This window comes from Heterocephalus glaber, unplaced genomic scaffold (genome assembly GCF_053883595.1).
Source record: "Heterocephalus glaber isolate CG9 unplaced genomic scaffold, H.glaber_assembly_v1.0 deba00001773, whole genome shotgun sequence".
Lineage (NCBI taxonomy): Eukaryota > Metazoa > Chordata > Mammalia > Rodentia > Bathyergidae > Heterocephalus > Heterocephalus glaber.
Window position 1 is genome coordinate 10978206 of NW_028258463.1, and position 17935 is coordinate 10996140.

The 17935-nt window shown below is 57.6% G+C and overlaps 1 protein-coding gene across 2 annotated transcripts in view; it reads right to left on the reverse strand.

The window, feature by feature from the left end:
• The window catches only part of Dnajc7 (DnaJ heat shock protein family (Hsp40) member C7), a 25062-nt gene continuing 7127 nt past the window's right edge, over positions 1–17935 (reverse strand). For both annotated transcript variants that reach the window (XM_004859366.3, XM_004859365.4), the window contains exons 2-14: positions 11089–11177; positions 10197–10321; positions 9820–9933; positions 8986–9060; positions 6875–6993; positions 5883–6036; positions 5380–5544; positions 4564–4655; positions 1814–1887; positions 1503–1649; positions 1271–1423; positions 605–667; positions 1–301 (exon numbers count right to left, since the gene is read on the reverse strand). In XM_004859366.3, coding sequence (XP_004859423.1) covers positions 264–301; positions 605–667; positions 1271–1423; positions 1503–1649; positions 1814–1887; positions 4564–4655; positions 5380–5544; positions 5883–6036; positions 6875–6993; positions 8986–9060; positions 9820–9933; positions 10197–10321; positions 11089–11177 — 1408 coding nt within the window. In that variant the 3' untranslated portion in view covers positions 1–263. The remainder of the gene's footprint in view (positions 302–604; positions 668–1270; positions 1424–1502; positions 1650–1813; positions 1888–4563; positions 4656–5379; positions 5545–5882; positions 6037–6874; positions 6994–8985; positions 9061–9819; positions 9934–10196; positions 10322–11088; positions 11178–17935) is intronic.

Genomic DNA, 17935 nt, shown 5'->3' on the forward strand with positions numbered 1-17935 from the left:
AACAGTCACAAGGTTTTATTTTCTCCATTGTTTTCTTTTTTAATAAAGTTAAACAGTAAAACAAAGATCCACAAGCTGCCTCCCCGTCTGTGGCTTGGCTCCCTCCTGCCCCGCTCACACCAGTGACAGCAACAGCGACAGTGACAGCACGGCTGGCTGAAGGGTGGAGCTGCGGGTGCAGGGCCAGGCTGGGGAGGTGGCCGTCCACGCTCCAGGTTGAGCCGGGTGAGTCTGTGCGTGCGGGGCTGGAGGGGCGGCCTTCATTAGCCAAACTGGAAGAAGAAATTCCCTGGCCCAGACGCTGGAAGGCAAAGGGGCTGGTTAGCGTGCTGGGTTCCGAGGTCGCTGCCCCGGGCTGAGTCTGCAGGCTGCTTGGACCCAGATGCGGAAGCCCATGGGCCACGTGTGCGCCAGGCAATCGCTCACCACTGAGCTACAGAGCCCAAGACACCTCACACAAGAGCACCGAGCACCATCACCTCTTCAGGGCGGGCTGAAGTCCCTCCCTCCTCTGCCCTCTGCAACACAGGACGGAGCCCTGTGGATGGGACCCGCTGTCCCCCTCTGGCCCCCAGAGCTGCCCAGACCCAGCAGGCGCACCTACCTTCGAAGCTGAAGCCCCCAGGCCCTCCGAAGAAAGCCTTGAAGATATTGTTGGCGTCAAAGTCTGGCCAGCAGCGTGGGAGGGAGGGAGGACAGGTTAGAAGGCCTGAAGCTTCCACCAGCATCCGCCCCCTGCCAGCTGGCTCCTCCCCTTCTGGGGGACAGGGAACACAGCTTTCCCTGCTTCCCCAACCCGCGCGGCGTGTGCGCTGTCCCTTGTGATGCCGATTCTGCCACCTGCCCCTTCAGTGCCCCCATCCACCTAGGAACAAGACCCGTCTGTCTGCATCTGTCCCCTAGAACCGCCCTCTAGACCTCGCTAGGGACAAGGCCAGGCTCCCCTGCTATCTCTCCGGCACCAGACAGCAGCCCACACACCCTGGCAGGACACCCTGCTTCCCTCGCTGTGCAGACCCTCTGCTTCTGAGGTCCCACCCGGCCCAGCCCCAGCCCCATGTGGCCTGGAAGGGGCTGCCTCCTGGCCCTGCCAGGCCTCTCCCGGGTGCCCCTGCAGCAGGGGGCCACATCAGGCCCAGGGACGGAGCCTGCACGCCCTGGACTGGCGCTGTGGCGCTGAGGGGACGGGTCCCACCACCCACCTCCTCAGAGCCCCGCGGCCAGCCCCACACCCACACCGCCAGCTCAGCTCAGCCTGGCCCCGACGCACCAGCCATGCCCACGCCATCCTCGTCCAGGTCCTGCCCGCTGTCGTAGCGTGTCTTCTTCCTGGGGTCCGAGAGGATGGTGAAGGCCTCGCCCACCTCCTTGAACTTCTTCTCCTCCTCCTTCTGCACCGCGGCACTGGCCCCACTGTGCCGGTCTGCAGGGAGGAAGGGAGTGCTCAGGCCAGCCCGGTGGGTGGGTGGGTGTCACAGGCCCCGGCCACCCGCCCCGCCCACCTGGGTGGTGCATCAGGGCACGCTTCCGGTAGGCCCTCTTGATCTCGTCCTCGGAGGCGTTCCTGTCCACCCCCAGGATCTTGTAGTAGTCTTTCCGCTTACTCCTCTTCAGTTCCAGCTGTGCGTTTTTCAGGAGCTGTTTGTGTTCTGGGGGGACACGTACACCAGAGGACACGGCTGACCGGCCCTGCTGCCCAGAACCCCAGAGCCGCTGCGCTCTCCCCGGAGGTGAGAAGCTGCCCCAGAAGGGACGAGGGGCAGAAGGCAGGTGGCTGCTGGCCCCTGAGCCCCGGGCGAAGGCCCCGCTGTACCTTTGGTCTTCTCGGTCTGATAGACCTTCTCGTAGTCGCGCACCGCCTCCTCATACTGCTCCATGTCCATGTAACTGTAAGGAACACAGGGGCGGCGCTCAGGCCCGGGACGCGGCCCAGCAGGGCCCAGGCTGGGAGGGCGCTGTGGGAGGCGGCAGCTCCTCCAAGGGAAGTGACCTGGCAGCAAAGGGACAGCAGAGCGCAAAGGGGCCTCGGGAGTGCCATGTGGGGTGAAGCTGCCTGGCCGGGCGGGATAACTGGTACCGAGGGCTGAGTCTCAGCAGCAGGGCGGAGGGCAGTAGGGCCAGGAGCCGCCAGAAGGGCAGCGTGAGGTGGCAGCTGCTGGCAGCCCTCATCAGGACCCCTCCACGTGAACTGGTGACAAGATGAGCGGGCACGAGGGGACACAGACAGCGTGCCGGGAAAGGGTCCCAGGCCAAGGTGGCAGGCGGCCCGGGGCCCAGTGGCCCCCACAGACACAAGGGGCGCCTCCCGAGGCCTGATAAGACTGCCTGCACCAAGGAGCTGATCTAGCTGCCCGCCAGCGGACACCAGCAGCCGGGCCACTGAGGCCACGGGGAGGCGGTGCTGCTGGCCTCAGCATCTTCAGTCGCGCTCTTTCCAGGCCCGGAAGGACGTACAAGCCATACTGCACTAATTCCATGTGTCTTAAAATTCAAGAATATCTTCACCTTTTTTTTCCTTTAGGTAGTACTGGAGATTGAACCCAGGGCCTCTGCAGTGAGCCACATCTCCAGGCCTCTTTTTCACTTTATTCTTGTTTTTTTTTTTTTTTTTTTTGTACCAGGGATCGAACTCGGGTCCTTGCGCTTGCAAGGCAAGCGATGGAACCACTGAGCTAAATCCCCAGCCCTCTTTTTCACTTTAATACAAAGTCTCGCTCAGTTTCCAGGTTGCCTGGTCAGGATGTGAGCTTGCCATCCCCCTGCCTGAGCTTCCCAGATTGCTGAGAATACAGATATGTGCCACCACACCCAACATAGATTTAAAAATTTTTACATGTTGAAGAAAAGTAGCAGAGATACATGGGGCTTCAGGGAGCCAGGGAGAACTTCACTCATAACGGGAGATGTGCCCACACCTACCCTGCCCACCGCCAGGGTTGGGGCCGGGGCTCAGTCAGGCAGGAGCCCCAGGGGCCCCAATGTGCCCTGTCAAGGCCAACTGCCGGAAGGGTGCTGCCCCCACTCCACCAGCCAGCACCAGGTCGCCCAGGTGGTCACAAGCAGAGCACTCCAGGACTCTGGCCAGCAGGGGTAAGGAGTGTGCTGACTTCTGCCCACTGTGATGCTCTAGATCTGTGTCCCCAACGCGCATGCACTCATGGTGGGGCTGGGCGGGTACGACTCGAGTGCCAGGCAATTCTCATCGCCACTCTGGTCCTGGAGGGTTCACAGCAGGGCGTGATGCTGAGGGGCGAGGCCTGGTTTCCTCCCTCTTCCTGCCCACCATGCCCCGAGCTGCTTCTTCTCTGCCAGGCTGCCCTGCCTTGCAGCAGCTGGCTATGGACCGAAACTGCTCCACAAACTGCATCAAAATAAACCTCTCCTCTTCACCTTGTGGGTGTTGGGCATTTGTCCCAGCAACAAGAAAGCAACGGAGACGTTTTGTGTACACAGAGAAGAACTGGCCTCCGCCCCAGATCTTCCCACCCAATCAAGAACCCACTGCTGCCTGCCAAACGAGGATGCTGACACGGGCAATGCAGCGTCCTTTCCTTTCTGCCACCTCAACGATGTTGCAGCTGACCCCCACCCAGCAGCACTTGGTGCCTGTCACAGTCTATCTTTGGCTGGCTCAAAGGACACATTCTGTCTCCCTCAGCTGCTCCTCAGGTCCCCAGTGGTGAGCAGACAAGCCGCTTGAAGGCCACCTCAAAGACTGTGGGGCTCCCATGTCCTATGGACCACCCAGCCCTCATCAAATCCTTCCTAAAGCCGCGCACCACAGGGCACTGGTGTTCCTATCTAGTGTGACAATCTGGGACCTGACGCAACGGGCAGCAGTCTACAGAACTCGAACCCTGCTCCAAGGGCAGCTGATGGTTTACAAGGCGAGCAGTGAGTGTGTGCAGGAAGATGGCATGCAAACCTGCCTGTCTGGGGCTGATGGCAGGAAGCCCTCTGCCTGGGAACTGGTCTGAATACGAGACGGCTGCTGCCCAGGTCTGCCCTCACCCTGGGTACTGATCCTGTCTGAGAGAACACCCCGGCCACGGGTCAAACTAGGCCCTAGGAGCAGGTGGGACGTGGGCTCCTGGGCCACCATGTCAGACAGCACAGCTGCCTGTCCTGTCCTGCACCTTGAAGGAGTTCCTGGCTGCTGCGCATGGACCCAGCCAGAAATGCAGGCCTCAGCTGTCTCTGAGAGGAACTCTGTTCCTCCTCTTCCAGCACCGGACCTCTGGCCAAGAACATCTACTGAGCGCCCACGTGCTGAGCACCGTGCCAAGAGAGAGCGAGGTGGATCGCAAGATGCGGTCTCCGGAGGACATGGAGGACGCTGGGGAGGACTCCGGGTCAGGCACGAAGAGACTTACGGAGCGCAGGGGCGCTAGAGCAGGCTCGGGAGCCTGAGGGACCGGGCGCAACCTCCTCACCGCACCATAAAGACGGGCTAGGCTGGACAGTCCCACCTAGAGCAGGGAAGGACCAAATGACCTCACGCCACGCCCGCTCTACTGTGCCACGGCGCCACGCCCCGGCAGGCCAGCTGGCAGCACCACTCACCACTGTGCTCTCCTCAGGTAGGCCTTGATGTACGTGTCGTCGAGGGTCACGGCCCGCGTGCAGTCCCCGACTGCCTCATCCAGCTTCCTGAGCTTCAGGAGACAGCGAGCAGTCACTGAGCACGCTGCAGGCACAGGGGCCCAGCCGAGAGCACACTGCTGCTGCTGCTGGCCCAAGAGGCCCAGCAGGCCCACCACCCAGCCGAGGACACCACTGCCCAGCTGCTTCCAGACTCCGTGCTGCAAGCCAGGCAGGCACCTGTGGGAAGCAGCCTCTGCCATGCCTCGTCAGCACGGCAAACCTGGAACCCGGGGCGCCCAGCCCTCCGCCTTCGCAGGCCAGCTGCAGGGCTGATAATGACTGCGATTTCTTTTCTAACTGCTGGGCTCCGTAGGGGCAAGGGTCCTGTTCTCCTCTCGGGGTGCAGGCCGCATGGCCCGCCCGGCCATTTCAGCCATGCATGGCAACCACTAGCTGCGCTGGAGGGGACACAGTGCCTGCTCCTATGGAATCTCCTCCAAGGCACTCCTGAAAGTCAACAGGCTCTGGCGGAGGCGGAAACCTGAACACACTTGGGTAAAGCTACCCCGAGGCCCCGCGGCATGTGCCTGCTGGAGAAGAGGGGCCCTGGGAAGAGCAGGAGACCTGCAAACAGCCCTGGGGTCCCAGAGGTGCTGCCTCCACAGGGCAGCGCCTGGCGGTGGGAATCGCCCTCCCTTCGCTTGAGCCTGCCCTCCCGCCCCAGACAGATTTCCCAAGACCCCACGACAGCTGTACAAACCCCTCCTGCTGTCCCTGAACTAGGAGCGTGCTCACCTTGGAGTTGACTGTCCCCCGATTACAGTAGAGCTTGGCGTTTGTTTTTATGTTGTTGGGGTCTATGGCCAGGGCTTCTGTGTACAGTTCGTACGCGAGCTTGTAGTTCCCGTCCTTAAATGCTTTATTCCCATCTTCCTTCTTTGCTTTAAGGGCTTTGGCGTTCTGCAGAGAAGACCAAGGGGAGGTGCTGTGCATCCGGGAAGCCTCCGGCCCACCCCAATCTCACGGTGGCAGGCGTCGGCTCCATGCAGCCCACCACGGGCTCCCGACTCTGGGCAGGGGCCACCCAAGCCGCTGGGGCACCTGTGGGCTCGTCCCCGGGAGCCTCACTCACTCTTCTTCATGGAGCAGGAAGAAGAAAAGAAACCCAGGCCCAACTTCAGTACTAGGAGCATCTGACTCGACACATTCCAATGTGCCTCCAGGCAGACAGAAGCCTTCCTTCGAGGGGCAGCAGGACGCCGGGGTCCCCAGCTCAGCCGCCAGGCCGCAGCACTCACCCTGCAGGCTAGGCAGGCCTTCTCGTGGTCGGGCGCCATCCTGAGTGCTTGCACAAAGAACTGCACAGCCTTCTCGATGCAGTCCTCGTAGTAGAGGCACAGGCCCCGCACATACAGCGCGTCCGCGTTGGTGGAGTCCAGCCGTAGGATGTCGCTGCAAGACCACACGGGCATGCTCAGCAGGGCCTCGGTCGAGCCCAGCCCGGCCCAGCCCCCCCTTGGGGGGCGTGTTCGAGAAGGACCAGAGGCAGACAGGTCCCCAAGAATTCACCAAACCATGCCAAAGTAAGTTGCCGGATGATCCCCTAAGACGTTTCTTCTGTGGTTCTAGGACCAAACCCAGGGCCTCGTCCACCTGAGGCAACCTCTGTGCTCTGGGCCATGCCCTGTCTCGCAACCCTCGCCCTGCTGGGTGGGGGCTCCCACACCCCACAGGGCACATCCTTTTTTGCTGGAGGGGATTCATGCTGAGCTATGAATCTCACGACTGTTAGGCTGCCCAGGCTGCGTTCAAACTTGCGGTCATCCTGCCTCAGCCTCCCAGAGTGCTGGGATGAGAGGCCTGCGCCACCACTCTGAGCTTGCTGACAGCGTTGTGGGGCAAAGCCGTGCCCATCTTCCTGTTTGAGCTGGGTGGAGGCCACAGAGACCTCAGGGCCTCCGGCTGAATCTCCCACCCAGCCCTTTGCAGAGCTCACCTGGCCCCAAAGCAGAAGCAAAGGGACTACACCGAAACAAAACTCAGACACAGCAACAACCCGATTCTCCCTACTGGGCTCGAAGACCTGCTGCTACAGGACTGTACCCCAGCTACCTGCTGGGCTTTCTTTCCAAGATGAGGTCTTGGGCTACTGCTCAAGCTGGGCAGGGACCCGTGTCCTCAGCAGCCTCCCCACTACAGGGAGAAGCCACCATGCCTGGGCCTGGGGTCCTCCAATCCGGCCCAGCCTGGGCTTCGGAGGCAGGAGGCTCTGGCCAGCCCTGGCACTCACCTGGCCACAGACTGGGCCTCTGGGTATCGGCCCAGCATCGCCAGGCACTCCGCTTTGAGGATCTTGAAGCGGTGGCAGGCAGGGGCGAACTCCAGGGCCCGGTCCATGCAGAAAACCACCTGTGGGAAAGGAGAGCAGACTGGGCTCTGATCCCGGACTCCAGAAATGCCTGCACCTTCTCTGGGCCACAGCAAAGGCAGACACAGGGCCCAGTGCTGAGCAGCAGAGTACCGACGTCTTTCTGGCAGTGCTCGGTGTGGAACTCAGGGGCGTGAGCCTGCTCGTCACTCAATCCGGATGATAGTGACAGCCAGCATTTACTGAGCACTTCATGGACCCATTTAATCCTCACAAGAGCTTTCTAATTTCCTTTGTTTCCTTTTTTATTTTTTCCCCCGGTACCAGGGATCAGACTCAGGACCTTTCGCTTGTAAGGCAGGCGCAGCACCACTGACCTACATTCCCCGCCCTAATTTCCTTTATTTTAGTGTTGAGAAAATGAAGGTTGGGATCGATGAAGTTGGTGAGAGGCAGAAGCAGGGTTCGCTGAGACACACTAGGTCGCGGGGCCGAGCATCCGAGGGGGGTCGCAGGGAGGGGAAGGGCCCCGAGTCATCTCCCGCTCTCGCCTCCCAAGGGCCCGGCACAGTGCCCTGGCAGAGCGGGGCCTGGTCACTGGTGCTCAGGGCTTCGCCCCTCCCACCCCAGTCCCCGAAGGGACAGCTGCAGGCAAAGGAGAGCTTTGTTCCCCCCAAGTTCATCTGTTCCTCCGCCGGGATCATAATCCTGCATTTGTGACATCACCGTACACCACAGCGGGGCGGCTGGGACATCGCAGACAGAGGATTCTGTCACACACTCGGGGTCTTAGCCCCAGAGCGGGCAAGGGGAAAACGCAGAAAACCGCCTTTTGGGACAAAGCTCCAGCCTGTGTGACCTCTGAAATGTGACAGGCGGCAGAGTCCTCTCCACCCAACGCAGACCGAGCTTCAAGAGAGGCTGGACGGATAGGAGAGGGACAGAAGGAGTTAATCCTGGGACTCTGGGTAAGCTGATCAGGTAATTTAGCATCACATAAAAGGCCTTTAACAGCGCATGAGTTAAGAATGACTTTGTTTGTTTTTTGAGACAGGGTCTCACCACGTAGCCCAGGCTGGCCTCGAACTTGCAGTGATCCTCCTGCCTCTGCCTCCCGAGTGCTGGGATCACAAGTGTGCACCACCGTGCCCAGCCTTGCCTTGAACTTCTGATCTTCCTGCCTCAGCCTACCAGTGTGCTAGGATTGCGAGTGTGCCACCATGCCTGGCTCCGACTTTTGATTTATAGGTCACAGGTCACATAAACAGAGGTTAAAGTCAACTGCCTTTATTCAAGTAAAATTGGATTACCTGAACCCAATATTTCACTCCAACTGGCTTTTCCTTTAGTAAGCAGCACTCTTTTGGGACATGATTTTACAGCAACCACAGGAACAAAATCAACAAACAACTCACTTGGCCTTTTATTGGTGCTGGGGATCAAACTGAGGACCTTGCACTTGCCAGGCAGGCCTGGCACCACTGAGCTACATCCCCAGCCCCTCATTTGGCTTTTTTGAGACCACTTTTTTTGTTGTTTTTTTTGGTACCAGGGATCGAACTCAGGTCCTTGCACTTGTGAGGCAGGTGGAGGCACCACTGAGCTAATCCCCAGCCCTCTCATTTGGCTTTTTAGTTAAGAAAATGACTATGTTAGCAAAAAAAAAAAAAAAAAAAAAAAAAAAAAATCCTTTACTTCTTCCTGGGGTACTATCAATGAACCCAGGGCTTCTGTACTGAAATACATCCTCAGCCCTGTTGTGTTTTCTTTTTTGAGACAGAATCTCACCAAGTACCTAATCTGCCCAGGGTGGGTGTGAACTTTCAATCCTCCTGCCTCAGCCTCCCAGAATGCTTGGGAGAGAAACGACTTTTGAAGACGAAAGCAAAAGGCCCAAAGCCAAGTCAAGTGACCGCTTGCTATCCTGGTTCTTCTGTACCTCGCTGCTATTCTTACTGCCCACACGCAGGCATGCACACACCCCACCCCGAACACTAAGAAAGGCCAGATGAGCTTCTCATAGCTGTATTTACCTTCCGAAAATCTCGCTTCTCAAAATCCGTTTCTGCTATTTTCTCATATTCCATAACGGCATTAGCATTCTTGAACTACGTGGGAAAATCAGACACGTGGAGAGTTTTAGTGAAGTCGGAGATTTAATAATCATAAAAACCAATAAACTTTGATGAGTGCTCCTTTAAGAAAATCATGTCTCTAGTGTCCCAAAAATTTAAAAAAGAAAATACAAAAAAAGAAAGAAAATGAGGAGACTCTGCTGAACCAGGCTGGTAGGTACCTCCTCGACAGGGCCGCTGAGAGCCAACATCAGCCCTGCTGAGCCGAACTGCGCAGGCAGCCTTGGCCTCCAGAACGCAGGTGGTGCGTGCCGGCAGGGAGAGGCGAGGCACAGTCGAGAGGGTGGAGCTTCCTGGTGTTCTGGCGGTGAGGGTGCACCCCATGGTCACCGAGCTGCGCCCTAGCCCGCAACCCCGCCCCAGGCTGTGGTCAGCACGGCTGCCCAGCTGGCCTCTCCTGTCCTCCACAACCTTGCACAGGTTGGTTTTCCAGTCCTGGGATGGAACCCAGTGCCCTCACTCTGAGCTACATCCCGGCCCCTTTCCTTTTGAGACAGGATCTTGCTCCGTGGCCAGGCTGGGCTCCAGCTCGGGACTCTGCTGCCACACTCCCACAGCGCTGGGATTGCAGGCCTGCGCCACTGGCCTGGCTAATTGTCACTGCTTTTAAAGCCGCAAATCAATCATATTCCAAACCACCTGACAGACAGGGCGGCTGGGGCTGATGGAAGTGCGGTGGTTCCCCCCTCCACACGGTTCCCTCCTGCACACGTGACGCACGGCCACCCGTACCTCCTGCTGCGCCTGAGCATTTTTGTGATCCAGTTCCAAAGCTCTCTGGAAGCTGCGACATGCTGCCATGGCGTTCCCCAGGGAGAGGTGGCACTTGCCCTCTCGCAGATGTCCCTAGAAGCAGAAAGGAGAGAGCACCGTGACTGGTGAGCAGACAGAAATCAGCAGCGCCATCCAACCCCGCACAAAGCCGACAGGGCTGCTGGTGGCAGGGGCAGGGGCTCAGTCTTGGCCCTTGCCCTCAGGCAGACACATCCTGCTGTCCAAACTGGGACAGACTGACCCGGCCCGCGGGCTGCAGCCTGTGCCCTCTCCCGGCCCTGGCCCCAATCCAGCCTCCCGCAGCCCTGGCCCGGCCCGGCCCGGCCCAGACGCACCCGCACAAATCCGTCGTCCAGCCGCACAGACTGCTGCGCGTCCCCCAGCGCCTCTCGGAACCGGCCCAGCATCATCAGCGTGGCCGCCCGGTTCCCGTAGTAGCTGGCGTTTTTGGGACACATATCTACCGGGGAGGCAAAGGGAGGAGCTCAGCGCAGCTCAGGTCCTGACTGCAACCCAGCTGCCGCTCTCGGGCAATGAGGAGGTAACGGAGTGCAGGGTGCGGGGCCGGGCGCAGCTCCCACTGAAACGCTTGTCCAGCCTTTGGGCCTGCTGGGCTCGTCCCAGCACCGCAAGCAGAGCAAATGACAACAAAAGGTCGGGTAGAGTTGTGTGCACAGCAATCCTAGCACTGAGGAGGCTGAGGCAGGAGGATCGTGGACTTGACGCCAGCTCAGAGTAACTGTGAGAGCCTATCCCACAGGAAAAGGACAGAACAGAAACGAGCACTGACTCTTCTCCAAAGGGCCACAGATACATTCTCCTATCTGTGCACATGGGCAGCAGCCATGACACAATCAATTTGTTTTTTTGGTACCGGGATCGAACTCGGGACCTTGCGCTTGCAAGGCAGGAACCGGAACCACTGAGCTAAATCCCCGGCCCGACACAACCCATTTAAAAACCAGACAAGTTACAGCTCTAACAGTGTGAGGCCCTGGGCTCAATCCCCAGCACCCACGCCAAACCGAACTGAACCAAACTGGGGCCGTTGCACTGAGCTACATTCGTAGCCCCTCCTGCCTCCGCCTCCCGGAGCGCTGGGGGTACAGGCCTGTGCCACCAAGCCAAGCCATCTTCCAGGGCGAGTCCTCCGAAGTCACCCATGGAGAGCTCCAGGAGCCGATGCACTGGCCGCCGGGGCTCCCTCTCAGGGCGGCGGCCCCTCACCTATGGCCTTCGTGTAGTAGTTGTAAGCCTCGTGGTACTCTTTCTTGGCATAGTATCCATTTCCTTGCTCCTTGAAGGACTCTGCTTCCCTGAGGAGGAAAGAGAAGGAAGCACGTTACCAGCACCAGGGCAGGCATGGAGGAGAGGACCCGAGCCCCGTGGGGGCCGTCCTCACACGGCCTGGCCCGCACGGCTCGGCCACGATGCCACCACCGCCACCCCCCATGAACAGGCATCGCCGGGTCAGCCTGAAACAACTGCACTGTGGCGCTGGATCAGACCCAGGCCTGTGTGTGCGAAGCACATGTGTGTGGCACTGGGCCTCATGCATGCAAGGCCAGCAAGCGCTCTCGCTCTGAGATACATCGCTAGCCCTTTTTAGAAATTTTCTTTTCAGACAGGGTCTTGCTAACCCGCCACCCTGGCCTGAATCCTGCAACTCTCCCGGCTCAGCCCTCCAAGCAGCTGGGGTTGCAAGCATGCTCCCCCCCACAGCAGCTGAAAATACCCCGCCCCATACATGCAGGGGTGGAACCCAGGGCCTTTGCACTGAGCTACATCCTGGCCCATTTTGTAATTGTTTGAGATAGGGTCTTGCTAAATTGCCCAGGCGGTGCTCGATCTCAGCATCCTCCTGCCTCAGCCTCCCAGAGTGCCGGGATCATGGGTGTACACCATCACATCCTGCAACAACTGAATTTTTCTGCCTTTTTCACTCTCAGTGCATCACAACTGCTGCCTCGTTTACAAACTTCCAGAAAACCTGGTTACAGGCTGGAAATCCCACAGGGACCACTGACTTCCCATAGGAAGTGGGTCACGTCCTTAGGAAATTTAACACCCCAGCGTCCTGGAGTGGTGGGCAGCACAGAAGTAGGTGGCAAAGGAGTGAAAAGCACAGCTTTTCATGTACGGGCTGGGGCCAGCGACAGCAGAGACAGGGCTGAGCCCACACCCCACGGCACCCACAAGGGCACCCACTGCCCCAGGGTCCGTCCAGGCCCAGGTTCAAAGCAGCCACAACGACTGTAGAGTGACAGCAAACTACACCAGCGACCTCTGTCCACAGCAGCCACACCACTCTCCTACTGGCAGGAATGGTGGACGGGTTTTCACCGAGATGGTTACGGAGACGCAGCTCAATCTTTGAGGGGTTTTAAGAAAGAGCTTTTCTTGGGCTATGGGTTTAGCTCAGTGGTTCTGGTGCCTGCCTTGCAGGCGGCAAGGTCCCGAGCTTGATTCCCGGTATAAAAAAACAAAGATAGAGCTTTTCTTTTCCTGTCCTCCAGAACTGAGTGCAGAGTTGCCTGGAATTGGGACAAAAACCATAGCTCTTTTTTTTTTTTTTTTCTGTGGTCCTGGGGATTGAATCCAGGGCTGTGCACTGAGCTATACTCCTACCCTTTAAAAATAATTTTTAGGGCCGGGGATTTAGCTCAGTGGTTCCGGCACCTGCCTCGCAAGCGCAAGGTCCCGAGTTCGATCCCCAGTACCAAAAAAATAAAAATAAAAATAAAAATAATTTTTATACTGAGTCAGGGTCTCTTTATGTAGCCCAGGCTGGCCTTGAGCTCAACAACATTTTCCTGCCTCAGCCTCCTGTGTGCTGGGATCACAGGCATGCACCACCACACCCAACTAGGTCTCATTAAATTTTGGGGGTTTTTTTGGTACCAGGAATCAAACTCGGGACCTTGCGCTTGTGAGGCAGGCAGCGGAACCACTGAGCTAAATCCTCGGCCCTGGTCTCATTAAGTTTTTAAGCTGCCCAGGCTGGGCTTGAACTCGGCACCCTCCTGCCTCAGCCTCCAGAGTGCTGGGATCGTGCCGGGGATTTAGCTCAGTGGTTCCACTGCCTGCCTTGCAAGCATAAGGATGCGATTTCGATCCCTGGTACCAAAAAACAAACAAAGTGCTGAGATCAAGGGCATGCGCCACCTGCCCACCCTGCTTGGCAAGGCCTAGTACTCCGCTCTGGTGACGGTGCAGGAGTACACAGCCTGCTCCTAGGGAAGTGCAGTGCAGAGATCTGCGATGCATTCACTCGAGTATTTTAAGCAGCAAAGTGGCCAAGCTGGCCTCCTTCTATGTGACGACGCCCCATCCACTCCTCCCCACTCCCCCAAAGGGCACGGCAGGTGCAGGTGACCTGCCCGTGCTGACAGTCCTACTGCCATGGCACCCAGCCGGCGCACAGCGACCTGAAGGACCCGACTGCCGGACTTCGGCGGCAGCCACGGCCCCTCTGCGCAGCGTACACACGTTTTCGTGAGCCCAGGGTCGGAGCTCTGCTTCCAGGCAGACCAGCCCAAGACGCCCAGGCTCCCCCAGACTGGACTGTGGCAGCTGGATCAAACCACCATAAAGCAGCAGAGGAGGCGGGTGGCTCCCCAGCAGTGCTGGGCCACACCACACCTGTCCCGCAGGACCTTCCACACATCAGGTGAGCAGCATCAGGGCTGGGGTGGAATAATTGGCCCTAGGTCAGGACAGGCCACACCTCAGCCTCCAGAGCAGGTGCACCCTCCACTGTGACAAGGAGGTGATTCCTCTAGACCAAGACGCAATGCCTCATGCTAACAGTCACCACCCAGAACAGTGGCACAGGGGCTGGGCTCCAGCCTGCAAGATGCAACCCAGTGCACCGGACTTCACCTTCCCTGAGAATGCATCTCTTTTTAGTAAGTGGTGAGTAGATTCCATTCGAGAGCAAACAAAGCGAGCAATGTCGACTCAGCCCACAGCAGAGAACAACGGGGTTGTGTTGGCCGAGCTGCCAGGGCCCTAACCTCACACAGACGGCGGCAGGCGCATCAGCAGTGCCCACACAGCCCCTCATGAAAAGGGCTCATTTTCAGGGGGCGCGGCTGGCCAACAGCTGCCTGAACAATGGCCACTTAGTGTGCGCAGGCCCAACGCTGCTTCTGGCCTCCAGGTCCGATGTCCACCATAGAGCCCCCTAGCCCGAGCCTCCCCCAGCACCGCACGGTGCCCAGGGCCCGAGCTGCAAGAGCTGCACCGTGCCAGGCTACACGAAGAGCAAGCCCAGGGCAGAGCAGCCAGGCCTGCCGCTCAGGGCGGGCCAGCCCAGGTTGCCCGCAGAGGAGAGACCACAGATGCGGCCAGAGGAGCAGGAGATGGGTACTCGGGTGGGGCGACCTGGCTGCCAGGGTCAACTCGCCTGATAACCAGGTGGGAATCGCAGAGCTGAGGGGGAATCGGGGTTCACGGGCAGCCTGGACAAGGGGAGGGAGGAGGAGGAGAAGATGAAGAAGACTCCCAGCAGACTCAGTTCAACCTCGGCCTCTCCCCGTGCAGCCTCAGAATTGAACTCAGCACAGTGACACGTGGACTTTGCCACAGTCCTGCGGTGCTGACAGCTCTCACACGTGCACGGCCTTTCTGCTGGCTGCAGGGTGGTCACGGTGAGTTTCACCTGTTCTCCAGGACAGGCAACCCAAGGAGGGAATCACCATGGCCCGGGGTCGCGTGCATGCATGTTCACCAGGCCTTGTGCTTGCCAGCCAGGCCAAGCACGTGCCCACCGAGGTCCCTCCTGGCCCCGCCCCCCTCCCCGCCTGGGACGAACCTGCCACGTGGTACACAGTAGGCAAGGGCTCCATTGCTGAGCTGCATCCCCAGCCCTTTAAAAAATTTTATTTTGGGGCTGGGGATGTAGCACAGTGGTTCCACTGCCTGCCTCGAAAACGTAAGGTCCTGAGTTCAATCCCCAGTACCAAAAAATTTTTTTTTTAATTTTGAAGTAACAGTCTTGCTACGTTGCCCAGGGTGGCTTTGAACTTGTGATCCTCCTGCTTCATCTCTCAAGCAGCTGGGATTATAGGTGTGCACACCACACCTGCCTCAATATGCTTTTTATTTTTTTTGGTACCAGGGATCGAACTCGGGACCTTGCGCTTGTGAGGCAGGCAGCGGAACCACTGAGCTAAATCCCCGGCCCCCCATTAATGTACTGTTTTTTTTTCTGTTAGTACCAGGGATCAAACTCGGGACCTTGCACTTGTGAGGCATGTGCCGGAACCACTGAGCTAAATCCCCGGCCCCATTAATATACTTTTAATTAACGCACAATACTTGCACAGGAGCTGGGGTGCAGCTCAGAGGCAAAGCATTTGCCCGGCATGCACAAGGCCCTAGGTTTGATCTCTAGCACTGCAAAATAGGGAAACACAAACTGCCAACTGGTGTGCGGCGTCCCACACATTTACCCCATATGCTGGAGAGAGCAGGAAACCTGGTACACGCACTACCCTGGACACCCCTTGGAGGGCCCCCAGGTCCTCTTAAGCTCAGGATTTTTTGACCCAAACTAAACTACCCAGCTCCCCACTAGACCTGGGTCAATTCCAGGCAGGAAAAGCTTCACAACCCTGCGTCACCGGGACAGCCTGGGAATGAGCCCACCCCAAGCCCTCACCAGCAGCATCAGGCTCTGGTGAAGCAGCCACTGGAGGCGCGCATGCAGGACACCAGGGTCCCCTTCACAGGAGGAGGCTCGGGATACGGCCCATTCCTGGCAAGCGGTGGTATTTGGAAATGTTTGTGTTTCAGAAACCACCAGTCAGAAAACTGCGCTCTGCAGCCTGCTCTTCCACACCGCATCTGTGAGGCCTGTGTCCTGAGAATGCAGGAGGCTCTCTCTCCACCCCACATGGTTACGAACCATCCTGCCATGGGAGGATCCGGGATCCCAGGGCTCAGGACTCAGACCAAGGATCCCCAACCAGGCAGCCAGGCAGGTGATCAGCCAACCCTGCAGAGCCCCAGCTCAGCCACGGCAAAGACTCGCTGAAACACTGTCGCTGATGCTGCAATGTGCCCTAAACAAACAACCTGGAAAAGTCTCCATTTTCTCTCAAAATACTTCCAGGCTGAATACTTCCCAAGGTCTCTGCCTCAGGCCAACCAGCCTAGCTTTTCAGTAATCAGAGTGGTAAACTTTAGCCAGCTCCACTGAGAAGGGAGGGCGGGTGGGAGCTTCTAAGATGCCCTCCCTGTGGCTGGGCTCTCTGGGTTTACCTGACACAGCACATGTCTGCAGGCTACTAAGACACAGGTGAGTCGGGGCTGTGGTGCTCACCTGCAACCCCAGCTACTAGGAGGCCGAGGCAGGAGGATTACAAGTTCAAGGTCAGGCTAGGCAACTTAGCAAGACCCTATCTCAAAACTAAAAATTAGAACAAAAGGAGCCGGGGATGTAGCTCAGTGGTTCTGCTGCATGCCTCACAAGCGCAAGGTCCCGAGTTCGATCCCTAGTACCAACAATAAAAACTAAAAAATAAAAAATTAGAACAAAAACTAAAACAGCTGGACATGTAGTTCAGTGGCAGAGTGCTTGTTTAGCATACGGGAGGTCGTGGGTTCAATCGCCAGGGCAAAGGTGGGGATAAATATTACAACAAAACAACAAAAAAACCTTAAGAGACAAAACTCTTCATCAGGTTGTCGACTTTAAGATTCATTTCAGGGCTGGGGATTTAGCTCAGTGGCACTGCACCTGCCTTGTAAGTACAAAGTCCTGAGTTCGATCCCAGTACCAAAAAAAAAAAAAAGATTTCAGAGGGAAGAAGGGACAATAAAGTTCAATGCAAAAGGACCAGCATAGTGTCATTACCCTGCAACACCGTAGCTAGGAAATGTTACTTAGGTTGATTTATCACTTTTACTTAGTTGTTTAGAGACAGGCTCTTCCTATGTGGCTCAGGTTGGTCTCAAACCTGAGATCCTCCTGCCTCAGCCTCCTGAGAAGCTCCACCTGTGTGCCACTGCACCTGGCTTAGATTTCTGCAGGACAAAACAAAACAGCACCCTGCTTTCATTCTGAGTATTTGATTAGAACATTTTGAAATAAAATTAAGCTCTTTATGGCCGGGGATTTAGCTCAGTGGTTCTGGCGCCTGCTTCACAAGCACAAGGTCCCAAGTTTGATCCCCGGTACCAAAAAAATAATAATAATAAAATTAAATTAAATTAAGCTCTTTGAATAGCGTTAATAATGGCTTAAATCAAAACAGATCCTCCAGCTTGGGCAAGTTTGGGTTTTGTGTTTTGCATCCTCTCAATATAGCCTGCTGTCCACAAAATGTAAGAAAAAGCCCGTTTCGTAAAATGACAACTGAGGACAAGATGACTTGTTCTGTAGACCAGAGGCGCCCTCTGCAAGGGCTTTCCTTTCCCCTCAGGCTCCCAGCAGCAGTGCTTCACGCTGCCCACGAGCCCAGCCCCTTTGCCTTCCTGCTGTATTTACTACTTGCGAGTTCGTCACCTCACCCTGTGACTGTGTTTCCGTGGGCTGCCTTGTTCCCTTTATTCGGTCAAATTTCCTAGTTGCTGCCGATCTAAGAGTGCCCTCCCACCCTTCAGAATTCGAGGGATGCAGCCCAGGCTCGGAGTAGATTCCTCCTCGTCCCACGGCCAAGACCTCTGCCCCACTGGCTGGCAAGTCCCCGTCGTGAGCACGCTCTGACCTTCACAACCGAACACAGGACAGGAGCTGCCACCTGGCTTCAGTCCACCTCCCGAAAGCCAGTCCCTGGTTCCCCCCTTGCCTTTTTGAGTTTTATACCCAGGATCGAGGCGTCAACAAAGCCCAGGGACAGTCCACAGGGCAGGCCAGGCACCGTGCAGCTGCTGCCTGAGGCAGACACGGACAGCTCCCTGCTCGCCCTTGGACGGTCAGACGGTGGGGGACACGGCTGACAAAAGCCCCCTCAGGCAGCAGCTCCAACTGCTCTGGATGTGCAGGGAGCCCCACCAGGGCCACGCCTGCCACACCCAAGGGCGCCAAGCAGCACTGCGGGGCAGGGCACTCTCTGCCATCCACGCA